General features: G+C 54.3%; 1 protein-coding gene across 5 annotated transcripts in view; it reads left to right on the forward strand.

Annotated features, from left to right (window-relative positions):
- TNS3 (tensin 3) overlaps positions 1 to 24,833 on the forward strand; it is a 188,128-nt gene that overhangs the window by 107,153 nt on the left and 56,142 nt on the right. For all 5 annotated transcript variants that reach the window (XR_013829912.1, XM_079932350.1, XM_079932348.1 and 2 more), the window contains 2 exons: positions 6,743 to 8,002; positions 24,396 to 24,559. Coding sequence is in view for 4 of the 5 variants with exons in the window: in XM_079932350.1 (XP_079788476.1) it covers positions 6,743 to 8,002; positions 24,396 to 24,559 (1,424 nt within the window). In the remaining variant the exon portion in view is untranslated. The remainder of the gene's footprint in view (positions 1 to 6,742; positions 8,003 to 24,395; positions 24,560 to 24,833) is intronic.

Genomic DNA, 24,833 nt, shown 5'->3' on the forward strand with positions numbered 1-24,833 from the left:
TTTCTAAGGAGTGTTTGTGTGTGTGTGTGTAAAAAGAAAACATTTAGGGAAATTCCTTTCCGAAATTAAATTGTTAATTTCACATGAAAGTGGTTGGTCAGGTTTAGAATTCCAGTGTTTTAAAAAAACAGAAAGCATGGATTTGGGAGTAGGGCAGAGGTAGGTTTGAATTCCAGATGATCTATTCAGTAGCCTTTTATTATCTTAAATATTAGCATAACCTCTCTGAGCCTCTGTTTTCTCATCTATAAGATGGGCTTGTCGATTACTGCCTCACAGGATTGCTTGGGGAATTAAGTGCGGTCCATCCCTGGAGCGTGACAGCGTCCTGGCACGTAAGAGGTGCTTAAACAGAGCCTTTGTCTTTACAGTGTCAGCCCCGTTGCAGGAGATGGCTTTCCTGCATTCTCTCTTTCTCTGATGATAGAAATAGCGATTCCTTGCAGCCTCACCTGAGAGCCGCTGTTCCCAGATGCATCCCTTCTTGCAATCCTGCTCTCTCTTTCTGCCTCTGCTAACCCGTCAGATGCCGTGAAGTGTGCCTGCCGCCCTCCGTATCTTGACCCCTCTCCCTGTTCCCCAGGCTGGTTCATCCCAGCATGTAGTCGGGACTCTACTGAGTATTCCATTTCGATCTCCGTCAACAACTCACTAGCAGCCGTGGCGAGTGCGCAGTAAACTCGTGCGACCGTTCCTGGAGAGGAGTTTTCTGTTTTTCTCTGTTGAAGACTTGCAGGGAGGATCCTGTTAGCTCTTTTGAAATGAAAAGTTGCTTTTCAAGCAAACCTTTCACAAAAGTAAAACATAAGATGCATAGAGTCAGTATATAGAAGAAAGAAAGATTTCAGCGAGCTTAACGAAGCCCTCAGGTTTGCTCTTTGGTTTGAAATGGATTTTCTGTGTTGGCATCAGGCCCAGGGGACAGCTGAACCGACTGCAGATCAGTTCTACACCTTCTTGGTAGCCGAGTGGTTGGTGCTCGGATGGCGGTGGAGCTGAGATGCTGCCTTCCCTTTGGCTAATTCTTCACACACCTGTGAGCGCATACCTGTGAGCACAGGTGGGCATCGGTTAATCTGCGTTCAGCCAGGATGAGAAGGAATGTTTTCGGTTTTTTTTGTTTTTTAGGTCTGCCTCATTTTCTTTGCTTACTTTTGAAATATTTGGGGGGTGTCTCTTTTCCTTCTTGTGAGATAGCCCCGTTTCAAAAGTCGGGTGGGAATGGGCAGGGAACCGGCACACGGTAGCGGAGCAGGGGCGGGGAGTCCGTGCTTCGGCTTCTGCCCTTTAACGAGGCAAGAATGTCCACTGGCTCTTCTCTTTCTTCTGGTTCTTTTCCAGATGGGAACCTTCCTGGTGTGTCATTCAGCGGAAGCGATCAGAGCCGTAGTTAACATTTGTTTGATTTTTAACTAGGCCCCCGGATGCAGGGAAATCATTACCAGAAAACTCACAGGCCTCCTTTTGGAGGGGGCCCTGGGTTCTGGTCGGTGGGGCAGGGATGGCGGGAAGGGACAGGACACAGAGCAAGTGGTTGATCCTGCACTGGCACAGGCAAAGGCTCTTGTCCTGCATCTGCAGTGGAAAAGCTGGGGGTCCTGGGCGGGTCACATCTCTATCTGGAGATTGGGGTCTTCATCTGCAGAATGAGGATTCATTCAGTTCCCCCAAACTCCCCTTGAGCTGGAAGCACAAAGTTAAAATGGGTCATTTAAATCTACAAAAGGATGCAAGGGGCGGATGAAGTGACTGCCTTCCAGATGTCTTCTGCTGGCCCCGCGCTCACCCCAGCTTTGATAGCACTCTGAGCTCCGAGATGGAGCTGAGCTTCATACCCACAAGCCTCCTTCACCCCAGGGGTCCCACCTCCTTTCCCCTGGGAGCCCTTGGTGGTGGCAGTGGGACCCCAGCCGTGCCAGGGATCACAGAGGGAGTTTGGCTCTATCGGTTCTCTGAAAATTACTTTCTGCATCACTTTTCCAAATCTGAATTAAAAGGGGCACTGTACCATCAATTAAGTCAGGGTGTCCTTAGAGACTGACCAAGTTTTGGGGGGCTTCACACACCAAGGCTGGGGCTTGCGTCTCACTTTCCATGGAGGGTTTGGCAGTCAGTCAGTCGTGCAGTGACCCCCTCCCCCACGCCCCCCAGATAACTTTTGTCCCTGGCTGTGATTCTGTTTTCATTGCTCTCACCCTGCAGTTTTCACATGGGGTCTCAGAAAACAAAACACCAGCCCCGCAGGCGAGGTCGTCCTTCTCTAGATGTGGTTTAGAGGGGGGCCATGAGTAGGTGGGTGCACCCCGCCCATCCCTGCAGCTGTGGGGACGAACCTGCTTGGGAAAGTCCATCTCAATGGCAGGAGGATGGAGGAGACGGGAAATGGCAAAGATGCGGTGCCATTGTTATGCACCTACTGTATGCCAGGTCTCTGTCTTGCCCTCTTCACACCCGCAGTCCTGTGGCCGCACAGATAGTGCTCAGACGTCCCTCAGACCTTTGCCCCTCTGCCTGCACACTGGGTCACAATTAGGTTTGCACCTTTTGTTTTCTTTGACATTTTGGAATCCACTCGTTGACTTCGGCGTCTTTCCAGTCGGGTTGCATTTGAAGGCCCACTCGCTGGGGCTGTGCGGTCTACCTGGGGGAGAGGTGGTTATGACGTCTGGGGAGCGGAGGCCCTGGGGCTGCAGGTGGCCAAGGGCTATGGGCACTTCTACCTTCAGAAGGTTGGTTAGTTATTTTTAGTCTTTTAACCAGCTAAGGCAGCTGAACATCTTTCCAAAATAGCTCCCCAGGCTTTGTCCTGTGAGAACAAGCCAGAGCATTCAGTCTGTCAGTACTCGGTGCCCACTGGGTGCCAGGGGCTGGTTCCTAATGCTGGGGACACCACAGGGAGCAAAAAACAAACCCTGCCCTCCTGGAGCCCACATTCTTGTGGGGGAGACAGTCTGCAGTAGGTCTGAAGGTAGGTGTGTGCCACACACAAACACCCAGCAGGCAGAGAACGGCACGAGCAAAGGCCCTGGGGCAGGGGAGTGCCTGCTGTGGTCTGGGAGCAGCAAGGTGGACAGGGAAGAAATGAGCACAGTCAGGGAATGCCAGGCCTTGTCCACCTTGGAAGGGGCTTTTAATAATTATGGCTACCCTCAGGACTTCCCTGGTGGCGCAGTGGTTAAGAATCCGCCTGCCAGTGCAGGGGACACGGGTTTGAGCTCTGGTTCGGGAAGATCCCACATGTCGCGGAGCAACTGAGCCCGTGCGCCACAACTACTGAGCCTGCGCTCTAGAGCCTGCGAGCCACAACTACTGAAGCCCACTTGCCTAGAGCCCGTGCTCCGCAGCAAGAGAAGCCACCGCAATGAGAAGCCCGTGCACTGCAACGAAGAGTAGCCCCCACTCACCGCAACTAGAGAAAGCCCGTGCGCAGCAACAAAGACCCAACGCAGCCAAAAATAAAATAAATAAATACATAAAATTAAAAAAAAAAAGATAATTATGGCTACCCATCTCAGGAGCCTAGGTCCTGGGTTCTTTATATATGTTCTCTAATTCTTATAAGTGCATTGAAAGATAAGACTAATTATTCCCTTTTATAAGTGAAGAATCAGGGGATCGAACAGTCTAAATGTCCTGACCAGGAAAGTACAGAGTAAATGCAGAACAGGAGTCCATCTCCGGGTGCAGGGAAACTCAGTCCGAGTCCTTTTGCAAAGAGTGCAGGGCAGCGACAGCGGGTACCGGAGGCCCCTTTTCCTCCTCACCCCAAGTCTGACTCCCACACTCCCCGGGATCACAAAGCATGGGTGCAGTAGGGTGTCTCTGGAGGCCCCTGGACAGCCCCCCAGAGGCCCTGTGCCTTTGGGAAGATTTGAGCTCCTACAGAGTGATTCAGAAGTTTGGGCGAGTCTGACTTTGAGGGTTCTCGGAGATGGTTCGTATCCTTTTCCTATAGATATACCATTTACCGGACATTTTCTGACATAGACAGTCACCCGTGTGTGTGGTAGGGCGTTTAGCAAAGGGTCTGCGGTGGTGTCTCGCCACCCCCCGCCCCCCGAGCAGCTCTGAGAGCCCGTGAGACCGAGACCGAAGTGCCCAGCGCCCGGCCTCGCACAGAGCCAGTGTTTAGTCCGTGGCAAGCGGGCTGTTTTTTAATGCGTTTATTATCATTTTAAGATTTCTGCTACTAATAAAAATAATAAGAATGGGATTACTCGTAGCTCGCAGCCAAGGGGAAATGTCCTGTTCCGTTTCCTGCAGGCCCTATGGACTGTCCCTCACGTGGGGTCGCCACGGGGTTCTACTCAAAATGATTAACGGGCACTGCGTGAATTTAAATCAGAAGAATCTTTGTACAGCTGCTTCTTGGCTTCCTTGTTTCCCCTTAACTCATTGCGCCAGTCCGTTTTCATTTAGATTCAGGGAGAAGGACTTGAGTCATGGACGCATGGACATCTGTTTCTAGAAATCCCCACTGGCTGGCTGTGTGCTGGTCGTCTGTCCTGGTCTCCCCTCCGCTCTGGTGGGACTGGGAGTCTTACAGAGGGGAGTGTGCTCTCCTGCTCTCTCTGCAGAATAGAAGGGAAACACCTGGTTCCCCAGGTCTTGCCTTAGTTGAGTTTTCCTGGCCACAGAGGGTCTCCCACAGAAGCCACGTTAGAAGGCTAGAAGGGCTGGAAGGACACTCGTCTGTGTGCTGTGACTTTCAGTGCCCGTGTTTGAGCTTCATATAGAGCACAGCCAAACCCTTGTTGTGCAGCTGGGCCGACACAGGGTTGGTGGCCCCAGGCCGGGCTGGGGTAGAGCCAGGACTTGAACTGGTGTCTGTTTGACGCTCCAGCTCCCGCTTCACCCACGGGCCGTTCTGCGTGAGCCCAGCAGCGTCCTAAGCGTGATGACCTAGTGGCTCACACATGGGTTGATTCTGCACCTCCACGGTTGTAGGGGTGACGTTTGCAGGTGCCCTGTAACTTGGGGGCGCTCATTCCGGGGTCCTTGTGTGCAAAGCTGGGTGCAGCAGGTCCTCCCCCTGGCACCTTTGGGTCACTCGCTGACCCCACGCAGAGCATCATGACCGAGTGCTACCTCTTTGTGAGCAGGGCCCCGGGCGGCCAAGGGCTCCCAGGCTGCAGAGCCAGAGAGCATGGGTTCTGGTCCCACCTGGGCTTCCCCTTGACCTTGGGCAAGTTACTGATGCTCTTTCAGCATCAACTCTTTTTCTTTAGAAGGGGAATATGCTAGAAGGTTAGAGGAAATGTGCTGAGTGCACACCCCGTGATAGGTGCTCTGTGGTCACCAGCTGTCATTGACACCTGCCCCAGTTACCCCGCAGCTGCATCCAGCTCCTGCCTCTGACTTAGATGCTCACGTCACCAGTTGCCTGCCTTGAAAACTTGGTTTATTTACCGTATTTTATGTATCATTTCTCCCCCCAGCCCTCCCCTCCAGGCGCTGCATTAAGGTGAGGGTCGCTGAGGTTCATACCGGCCTGCACTCCGGTGTTTGGTTGCCATCCCCCATCACTTCTAGCCCCGCTTCTTCCTCTCGGGCACAGTTGAGATAAGAAGGAAGCCGGGCTCGCATGTGCTCTCAGCACAGCACCCCCAGATACCCCACAGATCTCTGTCCTGGCGTGTCCCCCCGGTGTTTTTTTAAAAAAGCCGGAAGCTGCTGATGGTGGAGTGCACGCAGCCCACCAGGGCCAGAGCCGAGCCGGGTCCCTCCAGAGCGGCTCCAGGCCCGGTTGCTGCCGGCATGCAGTGGCTCCCAGGACCCCAGACAGCGTGGGTCAAGCCCTCTGCAGCTCCGTTATTGCGGTGGTATGCCGGCAATTTCACAGTTGGGCAAACAGGGAGGCAGAGGAGGATGGAGCGGGAGGGAGGTGCTGACCTCAAGCTCTCTCATGCTGTTGGGTGCCCTCCCGGCTCTTTGCTGTGAGCCAGGGGGTGGTGACTGCCGCAGCCAGGACTAATAGGAGCGCTCTTCCCATCTGCCTCTGAGGCCTCATTTTGTTTTCTCGGCCGTCCTGACGCGTGGAGATCAGTGCTTACCCTTGTGTGTTCTGAGGTCCTGCCGTCCTGTGTTCTGAGGTCCTGCTGCCCTGAGGTCCTGTCTTTATCAGCACCTCCTTGGCCCAGAGATGCTGCCCTGACGGGGAGGCAGGGCCGGGACGAGTCCTGTATTTTCTCTTTTCGTTGAGTCGCATATTTAGGTTTCAGAGGATCTCAGAAGGTTGAGGACAGCAGGCTCCTAAATCAGATGTTCCGCTTCCCAAGGACTGTCACCCGCATCCCTGGAGGCCGCTTCATAGATGTTGACAGAAGCTCTCTCCTGTCACAGGCGCCACCCATCCTTGAGTCTTAGAGATTTGTGGGCAGCGCCGTGTTCAGCTTTCAAACTAAGGACGCCATCAACAGTGAGCCCTCGAGGCAAGACGAGTCCAGTGTGGAGAGGCCCAGAGGTTCTCTAAATGACCGTTCTCTTTGCATAAAAATGTAGAAGCAATTCAGGGCCTGAAAATGTTTGATTATTCAGTGTTTTTCGTTGGCGTTTGCTTCGCAGGAGTGTGTGTAGAATTGGGGGACCCTAGAGGCATCTTTGGCCCTGATTGTTCTAAGTTGTCTGTTGTGAATCCGTTTATTTGTTCAGACAGAAACATAGGCCTGTTCCAAGAGTGCGAAGCCCCTTTCCGTCCTTGACTTACAGTCCATCTCTCCGTCTCTCCTTTTCTCCCCACCAGTGGTGCACACGCAGGGCCCTGTCGACGGCAGCCTTTATGCCAAGGTGGGAAAGAAGAGCACCTCGGATCCCAGTGTCCCAGGTGGGTCCCCCGCTGTCCCGGCCGCCAGCAGCCCAGACCACAGCGACCACACCCTGTCTGTCAGCAGTGACTCGGGCCACTCCACGGCCTCGGTGAGGACCGACAGGACCGAGGAGCACCTGGCTCCGGGACCCAAGAGGGGCCTGAGCCCCCAAGAAAAGGCCGAGCTGGATCAGCTGCTCAGTGGCTTCGGTCTCGAAGATTCTGGAAGCCCCCTCAAGGACATGAGTGATGCTTGCAGCAAGTACAGCGGGACCCGCCACGTCGTACCGGCCCAGGTCCACGTGAACGGAGACAGCACCCCCAAGGACCGAGAGACGGACATCCTGGACGACGAGATGCCCAGCCACGACCTGCACAGTGTGGACAGCATCGGGACCCTCTCCTCCTCCGAGGGCCACCAGTCAGCCCACCTGGGCCCCTTCACCTGCCACCAGAGCAGCCAGAACTCCCTCCTGTCTGATGGATGCAGCAGCGCCGCGGGTGACGATCAGCATGGCGCTCTTGCCCCAGAGCTGGGCCTCGCCGTGGAGCCCCCGTACGAGCGCGAGCAGGCTTTCGGGAGCCGCGAGCCCAAGCCGCCGCAGCCTGTGCTCAGGAAGCCCTCCGTGCCCGCCCCGACGCAGGCCTACGGGCAGAGCAGCTACTCCACGCAGACCTGGGTGCGCCAGCAGCAGATGGTGGCCGCTCACCAGTACAGCTTCACCCCCGACGGGGAGGCCAGGCTCGGCGGCCGCGGCACCGCTGATGGTTCCGGCCTGGCGCAGACCCAGCCTAGGGTCCCGCTCACCCCTACCCGGGGGACCAGCAGCAGAGTGGCCGTCCAGAGGGGCATAGGCCCCGGGCCACATCCCCCCGACACGCAGAGACCCCCTCCCGGCAAAGCAGCGCTCAAACCCAGGATTCCAGATGTCAGAGTCGTGAATGGTACTGGCCCGGAGCTGAGCACAGACCCTTCCCCTGGCTCACCCACCCTGGACATCGACCAGTCCATCGAGCAGCTCAACAGGCTGATCTTGGAGCTGGACCCCACCTTTGAGCCCATCCCCACCCACGTGAACATGCTGGGTAGCCAGGCCAACGGCCCCGCAGCCCCAGACGGTGTGGGAGGTGGTCTGCGGGCGAGTGGCCGCCTGCAGGACACGGGAGAAGGCCCTGGCAGGGCCCCCGCGAGGCAAGGTGAGCCGCTGTTCCGTGGGATGCATGCTTGCCCGGGTCTGGGTTTTGCAGAATGGGGATTCATGGAAGAGCGCTGGGCTCGACGCAGGGTCCGGGGGAGGGGAATGAGGAGGACGGTTGGGGCCCTGGGCACAGCCTCATGGGGACAGGCAGGTAACCGTGCACTCCAGGTACCGAAGATGTCTCCTGGCTGGCCACGCAGGGGACGGGAAGGCTGTCCGTGGGGCAGCAGCCTGCGAGCTGGAGAGCCAGGGCCATGGGGGTGGCTGGAGGCGGGCAGTGGCAGGGATGCCAGAGGGGTAGGTTCCGGAGAGTCGGGGCCGAGAGGCGCGGCGGGAATCCCGGCCACCAGGCCCGGCTGCAGGGTCGCGGGCCCTGAGGGCGTCCCTGTGTGCAGCTCTGGGGGCTGTCCTGGGTAGGAGGTGGGCACTGTGCAGGCTCTCACCCTTAGGGCACGGCTGTGCAAGGCCAGGGCCAGGCCTTCCTGCCCACCTGCGAGACCTGGGAGGGCTGGGGGTAGCTGTGGCGGACAGAGGTGGCCTCTGGGTGTATGGCTGAGTGGACGTGGGGCAGGGAGTTGGGATCCGGCCTGTGACTGGCTCTCCACGTTGGTGAAGCAGAGGCTGTGGGCCCTGGAGAGCTGGCCAGGGCGGCCTGGGAGGGTGCCCCGCAGGCCGGGGGCACTGGGACAGAGGTGGGGTGTCCGGGTCAAGGAATGGAGTGTCCATCTAGAAGCTTCCACACAGAGGAGGCGGATGGGGCCAAGGCAGACGTCCAAGCCTGCTGGGGTCTGGGGGAGGTGTGGCGCTGCAAGGACCCAGAGGTCACCTCGGGGCTGAGAGTGAGGCCAGGCCCTCCCGCGTCGGCGTGTTGGCGTGCGTCCACCTCTGGGGCAGCAGCTGGTTCCCTAAAAGTAAAGACAGGAGGGGTGACAGAGCTCTGTCGCCTCCCCCTACTCCCGGGTCTGACCCTGAGTGCCGAGCCAGGATAATGATGGGGCAGGGGTGCCGCTCTTCCCACAGGCATTGTTCTCGGGGCCCTTTCATCTTCTTAGGCCCCTCGGCTACAGGGGCGGATCCTGTCTTACAGTTGAGTTTCCAGAGGTGTCAGGAAGTGGCCTGCCCAAGGTCACATAGGTCATTCGCAGTAGAGCAGGATTCAGCCCCTGTGGCTGCACCCAGAGGCCCTGCCCGCTTTGCAGTCAGATGGAGTGGATTTCAGACCCCCACCCCCACCCCCCGGGTCCAGATGGCCTGGGTTACCTGAGCTTTGCAGACCTTGGTCCTGCTTAGCTGTGCATTTGGCTGACTGTGTGGCTTTGGGTTAAGGATGTAGTCTCTGAATTTCTGTTCGCTCTATCTGTTAAAAGAAACCCTATCACGTACCCGGCTGGTGGAAGTGCAGGACGTGCTGGTCCGCACGCCCCTGTAGGGTACCTGGATCATAAGTGTGTGGCATCCCCTCTTCCCGGAGTACCTGTGCCCCTGGATGCAAGTAACTTGGAGCTGGACGGAGCTGGAAGAGCCTCCTGGGAGTAGATTATCAGACTTTACCCTGTAGCCGTAGGACAACGGTAGTAATAGCAGCATCTAAATAGTTGGAAGGGTTTGGATGTATGAATTCATGGAATCAGACACATTCAGGAGATTCTGAGTTTAAAAAAGGTTTCAGGGCTTCTCTGGTGGCGCAGTGGTTGAGAATCTGCCTGCTAATGCAGGGGACACGGGTTCGAGCCCTGGTCTGGGAGATTCCCACATACCGCGGAGCGACTGGGCCCATGAGCCACAGCTACTGAGCCTGCGCGTCTGGAGCCTGTGCTCCGCAACAAGAGAGGCCGTGATAGTGAGAGGCCCGCGCACCGCGATGAAGAGTGGCCCCTGCTTGCCACAACTAGAGAAAGCCCTCGCACAGAAACGAAGACCCAACACAGCAAAAATAAATAAATAAATTTATAAACTCCTACCCCCAACGTCTTCTTTAAAAAAAAAAACAAACGTTTCATTGGGAACAAAGCTATCTTCATCCTGTCTCTTATCTCACCAAACCTACTTAAAAGAAATTGCTTGGAAAAATTAAAACCAGAAACCTTTTTTTTGGATTAAAACCTCCTTTGAGATTTGGAAGCAGTTGGAGGCAGCTGAGTGTATAGGGGGAAAAGGATTCCAAGGCTCAGGTTACAGTCTGACAGCCTCCTTTAGTTCATTTGTTTTCCAGTTGATGGAACTCAGTCCCTAGTGACAACTTCTCCTTTATTCTTGTAGCAATAAAACATAGAGCCTGGGATGTTAGAAAGTCTCTTCATTTCCTCCACCCTTTCGTTAGCTATTCTTAAATTACCTGATAAACTCATCACTGTAATTATTGGAATATTAATTTTAGATCTTTTCTAGTTCCTTGTCTTATAAAAATAATGACATTTTTTAAATTAAAGGACTTGAATATTTCAACAGACCCGTAACATTCAGCACGTTAGGTTATTAATTATGCAAATTCAGTTAGAGTGTTTATTAATCCATTCATGTTTGATAGGAACCTCGGGCTTTTGCCGGTTTTCTTTTATACTTTTAAAACTACGGTGATGTCAGTAGATTAGGTATAAGCAATGTGTGTGCTAATCTTCTGAGACCTTTCTGAAATTCGCACGTGAGCTTCTGGTAAGAGGCCTGAGCAGCGATGAGCACCTGCCGGCGGGGCAGCTCATAGCTCACAGCACGAGGACTGGCCTTCTGACCCGGAGCTTGGCTTTCAACTCCAGAGTCAGCTCCTGTTTTAGGAGAGTGCCAAGCCGGGAAGTGTAGTGCCTTTGAGACTTGCAGTACGTTGATGAAAAGGATCTGGACGGTGTAAAGGGTTCTCAGAACAGCCTGCATGCAGACTTCTGGCTCTCATTCCGGGACATCTTGTATCGATAGAAATCCCATCAAAAGAATGTGCACGTCTGTAGCTTTCGGCCACTTGAATTGAGGTGGAGAGAGAACTTCCTTCCCTCCCTGGCTGGTATAGAGGACACTGGAGCCCTTTTGATTTTAATATTTAAATGTCAGTATTGACACCTCTCGGTTGCAAAAAGCTAGATCAGCCAGCAGCAGAAAAAAAAAATCACTGGATGGCACGGAAAGTCATAAAAGTGTACCACTAACCAACTGATTCTGAGTTGTGGAACATTCCAGAAGGTTTGGGGATGCTGGAACCCTGTGCTTGGAAGATGTCACACATCCATCCCCTAGGTGGGGGAGGCCAGGGCTGCCGAGCTGAGCTGGTCCACATGTGGCTCTCGGTTCTGCCGTGCTGAGTAGGAAGACGATGAATCTGAAAGGCTCCATGACATTCCCAGGATGGTGGCTGTCATGCCCCAGATGCATTGTCCCATGTCTGTGTGCCTGAGGCTCAGCCCTATTGATGTGGGGCAGTACCTGGCCAGAGTGGCCTCACGTCTTGCACACAAATGGGAAGTAGGCCGGAAAGTTCCAAGACACTGTATCTTCTACGGGAGACCCTCCCTGGCCTGCCTTGCATCTTGCCCCCAGATGCTGACTGCTGCACAGTGTCTTAATTCTGGCTGTAAATAAAGGTGTGTCGCAGAGACCTCAGCACCCTGAAGTTACTGAAATCCTTCACTCTTTGCAGATCATGTCCTGACTATGAGAAAGACCACCACTTATCTGGTGGTAGAGAGTTGGGAATGGTATTACCTGGAGCTCCTTCTGGGGACGGCTGCATGTCCTGCACAGCTCACATTGCACCAGCCCTGCAGGCAGCAGCATGCCCACTGTGGCTCTGGTTATTTCTGAGATGAAAATTATTTGTGAAGGCTAAGCATCTTCTGAGAAAGTGTACTTGCTATCAACACAATAATAATACTGGTGAGGATGGTGGTGGTGGTAGGGATAATGATGGTGGTGATGGTGATGATGGTGGTGAGGGTGATGGTGATGATGATGATGATGGTGGTGATGATGGTGATGATGGTGGTGAGGGTGATGGTGATGATGATGGTGGTGGTGATGATGGTGGTGATGGTGGTGATGGTGATGATGGTGGTGATGGTGATGATGGTGATGGTGGTGATGGTGATGGTGATGGTGATGATGATGGTGGTGGTGATGGTGATGGTGGTGATGGTGGTGATGGTGGTGATGGTGATGATGGTGATGGTGGTGATGGCGGTGATGGCGGTGATGGTGATGATGGTGATGGTGATGGTGGTGATGGTGATGGTGATGATGATGGTGGTGATGATGATGATGGTGATGATGGTGGTGATGGTGATGGTGATGATGATGATGATGGTGGTCATGGTGATGGTGATGGTGGTGGTGGTGATGATGGTGGTGATGGTGATGGTGGTGATGGTGATGGTGATGGTGATGGTGGTGATGGTGATGGTGATGATGGTGGTCATGGTGATGATGGTGGTGGTGGTGGTGATGGTGATGATGGTGATGGTAGTGGTGATGATGATGATGGTGGTGATGGTGATGGTAAAGATGATAGTGACCACTGCCACACAGCTCCTGCCCTGTTCTAGGCGCTATGTTGAAGCTTGTCTGCATCACGCCTGACCTACATGCCCACCATAATGTGTAAACAGCGTCCATCTGTCTCACTATGCATCTCATGGCTGAGCCCTTATTCCACTAAACTCAGTTTTTGCCACAAGATCAAAACCCCTGGAGGGCAGTGCCAGTGACTTACTCATTTTGTTTCCTGACACGTGGAATGTTTGTAAATAGAGGGGATCTGGTGTTGGTGGAAATGCAGGTGACCCTCCAAAGACCCATGTGTCTCTGCTGAATTGGCACGGGGACCTTAGCGAGGTTTATCATGGGCAGTGTAGGGAGCCAGTCCCCACCCAGAGGCGAGAGTGGCCCCTCAGAGGTGGGGTCTCAGAAAGCCCTGGGAGACCTTGTAAAATGGGTTGAGATGTGGTGGCGTTTCACTCCCCGTAGGCGCTCAGCACCTCTGCAGCTCCCCTGCTCTGGGCTGACACCAGACCGTGCTTCAGCCACAGCCCGTCTGGGCGCTGCTGTGGCCTCATGCCGCCCCAGCCCCCAGGTCGCCCAGCTGCACTGCAGCCCTGCTCAGCGGTGGGTTTCTTGGATCACATTTTTTAAATGAGGGGAGATTTCAACTGATAGTACCCAAGCAACAAAAGAAATGACTCAATCTGTGAAGTTTATGAATCCATGGATGGCAGGAAGCCAGCTCTGTTCTCCTCATACCTATGGGCTCCTTGTTTCCTGTTGTCAAAATATTTTATTCATGGTACATCAACCCCCAACACACAATTGTCGGACCCTGGCAGACCCCGTGTTCTGCTTGCAGATGGCACTAGGACACTGTGCCAGGGCTCCCCATGTGCTTCTGCAGACAGACAGACATCCCTGCATGAGTGCTCCGTGGCAGAGAGCTCATTTATGCTGAAGGAAATTCACAATATATCAACTTTCAGTAATTGATAGTGGAAAACCTGTCAGTTTAAATTATATGTTAAAGGGGCTTCCCTGGTGGCGCAGTGGTTAAGAATCTGCCTGCCAATGCAGGGGACACAGGTTCGTGCCCTGGTCCGGGAAGATCCCACATGCTGCGGAGCATCTAAGCCCGTGCGCCGTAACTACTGAGCCCTCACGCCTAGAGCCCGTGCTCCGCAACAAGAGAAGCCACCGCAGTGAGAAGCCCGCGCACCGCAACGAAGAGTAGCCCCTGCTCGCCGCCACTAGAGAAAACCCGTGCAGCAGCAATGAAGACCCAGTGCAGCCAAAAATAAATACAAATCAATAAATTAAAAAAAAAAAGGCACATTATAAATCTGAGAGTTGATGAATCAGTTCCTTTCGCTGCAGTGACCCTCACCACACAAACAGGCAGATTCGGGTGCCCCACGTGGTCACCTTGACGGACATCTTCCGACGTCCCTGAAAGGCCTGGAGTTGTGGCCTCTCCTGCCTGCTCTGAACCGCCTGGGCCAGCCTGCAGCTGGGGTTCTCAACCCCTCAAGCCCATGGTCCTGTTCTTAGAACATCTGTTTTCTGATGCCATCTTCACTACCCTGAAATCAGTCATAGCTGATGCAAACTACTTAAACATAATTTAAAAAAACCTATGTAACACCCTAACACTCGTGTTAAAGGATAAATAAAAAGAAAGCAATTTAAAATAAAACAACGTGCCTCTCAAGGTGAAAACCCTTGGGCAGGCCAGCCTAGGAAACAGAAATCACCCCCTCAGATCTTTTTTATTGGGGAAAAATGCACCTAATGTAAAATTTACCATTTTAACCATTTAAAAATGTACAATTAAGCGGCATTAAGTACCTTCACAAGGTTGTACAACCGTTACCACTGTCGAGCTCCAGAGCACTTTTGTTATTTCAAAAGGAAACCTGTACCCATGGTCAGTCACCCCCATTCCACATTCCCCCAGCCCCTGGCAGCCCCTAATCTGTTATCTGTCTCTAGGGATTTGCCTCTTCTGGACATTTCACATAAATGGAATTGTATGGCCTTTTGAATCGGGCCTCTTTCACTCAGCATAAGGTTTTGCAGGCTTAAGGCTGAGTGATATTCGACTGCATGGACAGCCCACACTGCGCTTGTCCAGTCGTCTCTGGATGGTGACCTTTTGGTGGTTGTGAATAGAGCTGCTGTGAACGTTCACGTGCAAGTATTCGTTTGAACCCCTGTTTTCAGTTCTTTGGGGTAATACCCAGGAGTGGAACTGCTGGGCCACGTGGCAATTCTTTTGTTACCTTGCCGAGGAGCTGCCCCCTCAGATGTTTGAAAGTCCGCTTTGGAGACCCCTGGAGGCCAGTAGTGACCTTGCCTTCTGGTTGCTGTGCGGCTTTTTACATCTGTGCTTTATATTACAAGCTTACTTTGAGTAAAACATGAGCGTAGGGCTTCACTGGTGGCGCAGTGGTTGAGAGTCCGCCTGCCGATGCAGGGGACGCGGGTTTGCGCCCCGGTCCAGGAAGATCCCACATGCTGCGGAGCGGCTGGGCCCGTGAGCCATGGCCGTTGAGCCTGCGCGTCCGAGCCTGTGCTCTGCAACGGGAGAGGCCACGACAGTGAGAGGCCCGCGTACAGCAAAAACAAACAAAAAAACCATGAGCGTATTCCTGAAATTTCTTATAGTAGAAGGGTATCCTTCCTAGCTTTTTGGACACAATCATTTCCTTTTAAATATGTCATTCTAGAGGAAATGCTACCACCTAACCAAGCACTTTGGAGTTCCCCAGTGGAAAGGGTTTTCACTTTTGCAATCCAAAAGGTAGGATTTTTTTTTTTTTTTTTTTTTTTTTGCGCGGTACGCGGGCCTCTCACTGCTGCAGCCCCTCCCATTGCGGAGCACAGGCTCCGGACGCGCAGGCTCAGCGGCCATGGCTCAGCGGCCCAGCCGCTCCGCGGCAAGTGGGATCTTCCCGGACCGGGGCACGAACCTGCATCCCCTGCATCGGCAGGCGGACTCTCAACCACTGCGCCACCAGGGAAACCCGAAAGGTAGTCTCTTTTACTCGGCCTCTTGGTGTGCTTTTGCTGGAGCCCGCTCTCGTTCCTGTACGCTTTCCTAAGGCTCTGGGGTCGGTCGGGTCAGAGAGGGCACCCCAGAACCACTGCTCCTGCCGAGGTCTTTAACATCATTCTGCACTCTGACTAGGGATTTCCAACAGACGTCACCCAGCTCTTCAAGAATATACCCTGCCGGTGAATCAATCCCTATTTCAGCTTAAGGGAGGAAAATCTCCTTAAGTCATCCTGGGAACATTTAAGCTGGGAAGAGTGTTTGGGCTTTTTGTTGTCGTTTTCCGTTTTCCACTCTCTCTCTAGAGGATGCACATGTTTATTTGAATGAGCTGAAGTCAGGAGGCCTCAGACTAACTCTGGAGCCAAGTAATCAAAATGAATCCTTGGTGATTGTTTTTGCTCCTGGGAATTCGAGGAAGTTTCCAGAACCCATCCGTGCAAGCCTTGATGATGCAGGCTTCATTCTTATACAGTCGTATAAAGATAAATAAATAGCTTAAGGGTGCTTCAGCTTGCAGTGGCCCAGATAGAAGATGAAGGTCATGTTCTAGGAGCTCATGAGTTTCCACCTGCTTGTCAGGGCAGGCGTTTGCCGCCTGGCTGCACAGTGCACTCGCCCGGGAACTTGACAAAACGCAGGTGCTGAGAGTGTCCACGCAGCTTCCGCCTCCGAAAGGCCTGGTTGAATTGGCCTGGGTCGTGGCTCGGGGGGTCAGAATTCTTCTAAATGCTCCCCACTTGTGTAACTCCAGTGTGAATCCAGGGTTGAGACCAGCCCTGGTTCTCGAGCTTGTCTGTGTATTGGAAACGTGGGAGTTTAAAAAAAATGCTGACGCCTGGGCCTCACTCCCGCGGGTTGTGACTTCACAGGTAAGGGGTGAGGCCCGAGAGTCGCATTTTTAGTGTGATTCTGGTGTGCGGCCCCGTTTGAGAATCACTGTTTCACATTTGTGTTTCATCCCGGGCCTGTGTCCCAATCACCTGGAGGCTGACCCACTGTTTGGTGAGGCAGGAGAACTTCCCCCTGCTGTAGAGCTTCAAGGACAGGCGGGTATCCTGTGCCAGAGGTCTGGGCAGTGACTCCCTGTGCTGGCCCTGCTGCAGGTGCAAGCTTTGTTTGGGCAGGCAGAGTGGGTGCTGTCACCCCACCTCACTGCTTCTCAAGTTCCTCTTTAAGTAGGATCAGATAGTTGCCCGGATAAATCTGAATCTGCCCTAGCACAGTGCAAGGAAAATACAGGTGTGCTCTGAGTTACCTACGACCCTGTGTCTGCACTCTGTTACATAATTGGGAGTTCACTGTATTTCGGTGCAGAGTAGCCAAGGGGCTCCTGGCTTTGTAAAATCCAGTTTTCTAGTATTTTTACAGTTTTCTAGTCGTCCGAGAAAGTCGCCGCTTGTACCTCTGTTGGATCAGGGGTAAACTGGTGAACACAATGCCACCCACCTCCCGAATTAGGCTGGATTCAGTGCTAGGTGCTGAGTGCTTGACGGGCACCCCGCAGTCTTGACCTGAAAACCCCACGTCTCCAGGGCTTAGTGGGGGCATCCGGGTGCCCCTGTATGAGGACTGGCCCTCCTGCTCTGTCCTCAGCACCCCCGAACTTTCCCGCACTGACCCCATGCCACTTTCTTGTGGTGGCCCGTGTAAGGTTGCAGTACCCGACCCCGATCTCAGCAGGGCTCCATCCCTACGAGTGGCCTGAATGACCGGACGAGCAAGCCTTGCTTGTCTCTCAGGCTCAGCGAGCTCCTACGTCCCATAGGGAAGCTCAGCCCCACCCCCCAAGCCTGGCTTGGGCTAAGGCAGTGCCTGGAAAAGCCGGATGCCCTCAGGCCCAGCACGTGTCCTTGACCCCAGCTCCACCTGTGAGTAAAGTGAATTGTTAAAATGCTGAGATTTTCAGGTCTTTGGGAGTGGCAGTGAGGGGAACACCTGGGGACACCTGCCCCCCTTTCCAGCCTGGGTAGGTGGGTGCCGAGGCCTGAAGTGCATCGTTCCGGTGACAGGAGGAAAGGAGAGAGGTCCGAAGACCAGCGTAGGGACTGGCCAGGAGTGGGCCGTGTCTGGTTGTGTGGCCATTGCAGACCACGTCACAATGCCACGTGTTGGCGGAAAAAAGCAGACCCCGAGCACGAGACTGGAAGGCAGCATTCTGTACAGGAAGAGCTGCTCCCACACCGACCCTCCACGGGCACCGCGGCCGAGAATGTGAGCGGGGCTCGTGCGGGGACGTGCGGGTCACTGGAGATTGTTGGTAACTCTGTGGTCCTAGGTTGCCACGGTTTCTGCACCGAACCCTACTGCTTCTGTGACTTGGAGGGCGGTGGTGTCCTGGGGCGTTTTCTAGTGGCCGCACCTGGGCCGAGCAGGGCAGGGGCAGGGGCACCGGCTCCAGCTGCCCTTTGCCTGAGGAAGGCCCGTGGGAGGGGGCAGTTTGCCGAGCCACCTGCAGGGTCCCAGCCGGCACAGGCACAGGGCTTTAGTGCAGCGACTCTTTCCTGCTTTCATTCAATCTCCCGTTTCCTCTTTTCTTGGATCTGATTTCTCTACTGAGAAGGAGAAATATGGTCATGGCCGGATTTATGGAGTGGATTCTTGAATACAGTTCAACTCGTCGAGTGAAATGGAATCAAGGCCCTCCCTTGGGAGGGTGGGCAGCCTGCATCCGGCCATTGTTGGATGACCCGAGGGGTGGGGGCCCCCACCCAGCGGTGCTCACGTCCCAACCTCGCGGACACCCTAGTCCTTCTCTCTTTAAATTAAGGTAACTTGTACAGCTCCTCTGAGCTTATTGGTGCAGAAAGCCACCTCCCATAGGATTGTCTCTGTATCGGATGAGAAGATCCAGCTGACTTGTCAGAATGATAGATTAATCAAACACCAAACACGTTTGTGTTTGTGGAGCTTCACATAGAGACTAAATACGGGCACAGACCTCAGGCATATTGCAGATTGGCCTCCAGACCATCGTCATAAAGCAAATATCGCCTCAATAAAGTGACTCAGACAGATTTTTCTGGTTTCCCAGTGCATATAAAAGTTATGTTTACACTATACAGTAGTCTATTAAGTGTACCATAGCATTATGTCTAAAAAAAAGTATACATCCCTTAATTTCAAAATACAAAACAAAAAAAGTAATTACAGGAGTAATATCATAGACCACTGATTACAAATTACCATAGCAAATATAATAATAATGAAAAAGTTTCAAGTATGGTGAGAATTACCAAAATGTGACACAGAGACGTGAAGTGAACAAATGCCGTGGAAAAATGGTGCCGATAGACTTGCGTGATGCAGGGTTGACACAAACCTTCAATTTGTAAAAAACAGCATCTGCGAAGTGCAGTGAAATGAGGGTGCCTGTACTAGGACACAGTTAGTTCTACTAGAATTAGAACTAGGAGAGAAGGACCTGGGGACGTCTGTGAGGTCAACTCAGAGTTCTACAAAATGTGAAGAAAACTTATTCTTCTTAAAAATGATCTGGATCTTGTGTTCCTCATTTTAAAAGTAAGACCTATTATTAGTGAACACTTTAGAAGATATATTGGGTGGGCCAAAAAGTTCGTTCCGGTTTCCCGTAACATCTTACGGAAAAACCCAAACGAACTTTTTGGCCAACCTATTAGATATTTAAAAAGAAAACTCTTCACAGTGCCTAGAATTCCACGACCCAGAGACAGACTCTTGTGAACATTTTGGTACATTTTCTTATTTTTAAAAATCAAAATGAATTCATAGATAGAATGCCACATGCTCACTTTTCCACGCTGCTCTTTTCACGTAACGTTTTAGCATGTTTTCTCCCTTCACATTCCATCAAACAGGATTTTCAGTGACCGCATGAATCTTCCTCTGGCATGTTTGGTGGCGCAGTTTTCACATTTGGTTCTTGCTGTGGGCTTGTATCCTGCACTGGCTTTTGCTGCATTATCTCGTCGAGCCTGGACCAGTCCTCATTTCATCCCCGAGACGTCTGTCGGACCGTCCAGTGGGCACAGAGGCAGACCTGCTCCGCGCTTGGCCAGAGGCGGACTGCCCGAGCGGGCCGGGGAGCCGGCGTCTGCCAGCGGGTGGGCCTGGGGTCACATGCCCTTTGCCCAGCCCCACTTCCACCGTCAGACCAACGATTCTCGGACAGGAAGGCCTTTAAAACCCGCCTCCTCCTACCTTTGGTCCAGGCTGCTCTGCGCTCACCTGCTCTGGGAACTACACCCCCAGCCAGTGTTTTTACTCAAATGCCAAAGGGGTCGTTTCCAGAGATCGTAAGGAAGAAGCCATTGTTGATCTGAAATTCACTTGAGGGGTAGAAGGATTTGAGAAGCAAAGCGGGCGTCCACTGCCCCTTGGCACATGGGCAGAAGGAAGGGTCCCCGATCTCAGCCGGTGTCCCTTCCGTCATCCGCGTTAGCCATCATGAATCACTGAGGTGCCGACAGCACCACTCGTCTGTGTGGGTGGGCCGCGCCGCCCAGGCCTGTGGGCCACCGTCTGCACTGAGCAGGCCTTTTGAAGTGGGAGGGGACAGTGGCACCTCCTGGCTGACCCGCCCCTCGCTTGGCACCGGTGGGCGAGGACAAGCCGCCCTGGGGGAGTGGAGTGTGCAGTGGGGGGTTTTTGTTCGGCTCCGCGGCGCACTAAACCCCTGTCTGTAGCTTGCTCTGTGGGATGGGGCAGGTCTCAACTCGAGACCCCATTTTCCTCGTCGGCAGAAACGACACAGCACACCGCCTGGCTGTTGTGAGGCGGCCGGGCTCTGCTTCCCGCTTTCCTCCCGGGCAGAGGTGGGCACATGTGGGCATATCCCGGCGCCACGGCTGCGTCGTGCACCCCCCATCGTTTCTCCAGGAGCATCACCCTGGGGTCGGGGTGGTGCTGGGGACCCTCCTGTCTACACTGCAGTCTGATAGGAGGGCAGGGTCTGTCGCCTGCGGGGGCCTGGGCTCTGATGACCGTGGTGCCTGTATCTTTGCCTCTTTGGGAAGGGAAGACACGCTCTGCGGGGAGAGCGATGCTCTGTGCAGGTCACAGCCTGGAAACGGGGTCCCCTGTGGAGCTTGTGTGCGTGCCCCGACCCCTGCTCTCAACGTTGGTCCTGGCATAGACCCTCGGTGGCCGCCTGCGACCACACTCTTGCAGGCCGGGGAGCGGAGAAGTATTGATCCTTGATTATTGAAGAATGAAACCCCTAACTGCTGAACCACATGCCCTATTACTTAGGTTCAGTGAAGGCACTCGAGGTGGTATTTGATACGAAGAACACTTTACAGGAGAAATTTTTTTTTTTTTTCTTTGAGCTACACGGGCCTCTCACTGTTGTGGCCTCTCCCGTTGCGGAGCACAGGCTCCGGACGCGCAGGCTCAGCGGCCATGGCTCACGGGCCCAGCCGCTCCGCGGCATGTGGGATCTTCCCGGACCGGGGCACGAACCTGTGTCCCCTGCATCGGCAGGCGGACTCTGAACCACTGCGCCACCAGGGAAGCCCCAGGAGAGATTTTTACGTGAAGAAAAGTCTCTTTGTTATCTTCATTTGTGCCTGAGAGAGAGAACATCAAGAAATGGTTGCAAACCCCTGTGTTCCATAGGGACATTTCTGGGGCCACTCACAGACGCTGTCTCAGGGCCTCATCTGGAGGAAGCCCAGGACTGAGGCCACATGTGGCTCTGAATCAGCTGAAAGGACAGACTGAGTTCCCCAGCTGCTCTGAAACTGGACTGTTACAGGAAACCTGAAGAGAGGTTTTTAAAGTCTAATTAACATAACATTGTAAACTGTCCTTCAGTTAAAAAAACAAATCTAAGCTTCCTTCTCTGGAACTCCCTCCTCAGTTCTGCATATTCCCTCTTGGGCCCTGGTGCCACCTGGACATGTTTTTATAGCCGGGCCTTTGCAGTACATCCTCGAGGCTGTGCTGGCTGGTTTTTATACGCAGGGCCGTACACGGAATGGGGCCTCAGTTCCTGGAACCCTCTGGTTCAAAGGTCAGGGCTGAGGTCACGGGGCACTGAGGTCGGGGAGCATGCCCACACTCTCCGCACCTTTCTGGGGCTTCACGCCACACAGCGTGTTGGAGTGATGGCAATGTGCTGTTTCCACAGAACACCATTTATTATCCTGCATGTTGGACAGAAGCTGTCTTCCCGTCCCCAGGTCCCTTGTCCGGAAGGCTTTGGGGCAGCGCGGGCTCTGGATCTCTTGGCTGTGATGGGCTGCAGGTGTCAGTGCGCGATCTGGGTGGAGGTGTTTCTTTGGATGAGGTGCTCCGTGCTCTGTGTAACCCTGCAGCTTTGGAGGAGGGCGTTGGCGCTCCGCCTCTCAGGGCAGCCAGGCTCGCACGGGCCCCTTCTGTCCCCACTCTGCACCTTTGTTGCCCCGGTGACAGCACGCGAGCCCGTGCCTGGGCCCCGATCCTCTGGGGGGCCAGCCTCTCCCTGCGGCCTCACGCCTCCCGGCGCCCGCTCCCTCCAGATGCCCATCCAGGGGCAGGTCTGTGGCCGTCGGGCCAGTCCTGCAGCGCCGGCCTCGTGGAGGGCGGGAACCCGAGGAGGGACCCGGAAGAGGCCCGCAGGACGGCGGTGGCGCTGTGTCAGTGTGCATGTGTTAAACCCATTTTATGTCATCCTCACCCCAGTTTTTCTCTGCAGGGGAGAAAAGGGGGCGAGCATTGTGCTCGTTTTTCACATAATGAAACGGGAGCTGGAGGATGCCCTGCGGCTGGTCCTCCAGCTGGTGAGGGTGGACACGAGCCTCCAAATCCCGAATCCCAATGCCCTCTCCCTTCGCCCCTCCAGGCCAGGTCTTAGCGGTCAGCTGTTGGAAACGGAGGAAGGATGTCAGGAGGGGTGGAAGGATTCTTCTGGGAGGGGCCGGCCACTCGGAGACCGGGTTTAGATCTCGCCCGCTGGGTCACCAGCTGAATGGCACCCAGCAGATGTCCTCCCGTGTGACACGGAGGGCTGTGCCTGGCTGGCCTCTGTCCGAGGAAGGGACCTTCGGGAAGCTGGAGGGTTTGGGGGGGGGGCGCCCGCGAAGGAGTCGCACTCCTCTCCTCACTGGGCACAGCTGTTGAGTGTTCTCCCTCTGTGGACGGAGCTCCCTTCATGCGGCAGCCTTTGAATTCCACGCAGCTTCTGAAAGGCCCTGCTGAGGGAGGGGCATGATGCTGCCGGGGTGCTCACGTGACAGCGTGTTCACAGCAGCGGGCAGAGTCTCTCCAGATGAGCCATTGGTAATTTAAACCCCACCTTTAAATGCAGTGTCATCGTGACCGTCACAGTTGTAGGGATTACATCGCTTAAATCTGAACTGTAGGGGAAACCCTTAACACGTCTGAATTTTCGGAGGATATCATCGATAGAAACATTGCCATCCTAACAGCCTGCAGCAGGTTTCCCAAACCACCAGTCGTGAGAGTCCACAGATCGATTGCAGCCCCCGACCCCTCCCCCATCCCCCATAAAGTGAGTCTTAGTTGGTTGGAGCAGGGCTGAGGATCTGTGACATTTCTTGCACTGGACAGTGGGACAGTGAATGCCGACTGTTGGTGCTTGAATTAAGCTCTTTTTCCCCCCAGGATTTCTTGCTGTTAAGCGTCAGGGTGTCACGTGCAGGGTCCTCACTCAGCCCTGAAGCTCTGCAGGTGGTGTGGCCTTCGGGCCACTCTGGCCCTGACGGGGCGCAGGCAGACAGGGCTCGCACACAGCTCTGGCATGCTGTAGGTCACACCCAGCCTGGTCGTATCCCAGAGCCCTGGGTGCCGTCCTAGTGCCTGGTCCTGCCCAGAAGCCGGTTCCGGAGGGAGTAGGCCGGCGCCGGGGCTGCTTCCTCCCTGCCCGTGAGTCTGAGGATGCCCTCGGTTGCACGTCCACGTGCAGCAGCCCCCGTGGCTCCCCTGAGCAGCCAGTGTGGACCAGCTATGAAATACGAAGTATCTCTGACACTTGGAAATAAAAGGTGTACAGGTTAACAATTCTGATATCACTATACCTGTATCCTGGGATTGAGCATAAACAAATAGGTGATTCATAGAGGTCACAAAGAACGGATACAATTTTTTGTAAAGATGCAGGACAACATATCAAGAAGGTGACCGTTTGTGTAGGGAAATGGATATGTGACTCAAGGAAAGATTTCTGTGTCTCTGGTCTGAGTGGTTGTTACCTCCTTGGTGGTCATAAGGCAAGGTGCAGGCACTGTGACCCCAAAGTTGACCACAGATGCCCTGAGAAGGGGAAGACGGATTATGTGGGCAGAGGTCTCAGACTAAGTCCCAGGGCCTGTGGCCATCAGGGGGCCCACCCTGGGTTCTGTGAAGCTTGACCACCACCAAGAATCTGTCTTGCTCGCTTAGCCAGGGGAAAGAAGCCTCGATCCTGGGTCCCAGCCTTTCTCTGTCCCTTATGCTTCCTGAGCACTCCTGTGTGCCGGGCCCTGGGGAACCGGCCAGGCACGATTCCCTGGTGGAGCTGACGCTGGGAGAAACAGCCAGGAACGTGGACAACGGCCAGTTCACACAGTAACAGGATGAGCCTCGAGAGGGTCACGCTGGGTGAAAGACGTCAGACAGCAAAGGACGTGGAGTGTGTGATTCCGTGTACATGAAGTGTCCGGAATAGGCAAATCCATAGAGGCGGAAAGTAAATTAGTGGTTGCCAGGAGCTGGGGGTCGGGAACGGGGAGTGAACGCTCCCCTTAATGGGCATGGACAGGGTTTCATCTTGGGTGATGAAAATGTTCTGGAACTGGAAAAAATAAAACAAAGAATGCCTCTGAGAAGTTTTAAAGTCAGTTTTAACTGAGGGTCAGTGCTCTCCTCCATGATGAAAACGCCTGCGGCCCACGTGTCTCTCTCCTAACAGGTGACGAGCCGCTGGGCGGAAGATTCCGGAAGCTGAGCCTCGAGCAGTATGACAGCAATGCTGGGGAGCAGCCAGCCTTCTCCACATGCGGCTGGGGCAAGACTACCAGTGCGGAACAGGCCCCGAGCCTGGCGCCTTTTCTCTCTTCAGACAACGCCAAGGAGGTATACGCACCCCGCCACCCAGAGCCTGGCCTGAGCCCCGTCCCAAGTCACCAATTCAGCTCCCCACCCGCCTTCGCCCCCGTCTCACACACGACGTTCCTCCCTGAAGGCAGGTGGTGTTGGGGGGAGCCCAGCTGTGCACCAGCCGGGATCCTGGGTGGGATCCCCGCTCTCCCGAGAGAGCCGTGTGGGCGTGCACCTCACTCACTGGGGTCACCTGAGCCTCTGTGTTCTGATCTGTAGAATGGGGATGAGGGGCCCAGCATGCAGGTGG

Source organism: Stenella coeruleoalba (assembly GCF_951394435.1).
Source record: "Stenella coeruleoalba genome assembly, chromosome: 9".
In the NCBI taxonomy this organism is placed as follows: domain Eukaryota; kingdom Metazoa; phylum Chordata; class Mammalia; order Artiodactyla; family Delphinidae; genus Stenella; species Stenella coeruleoalba.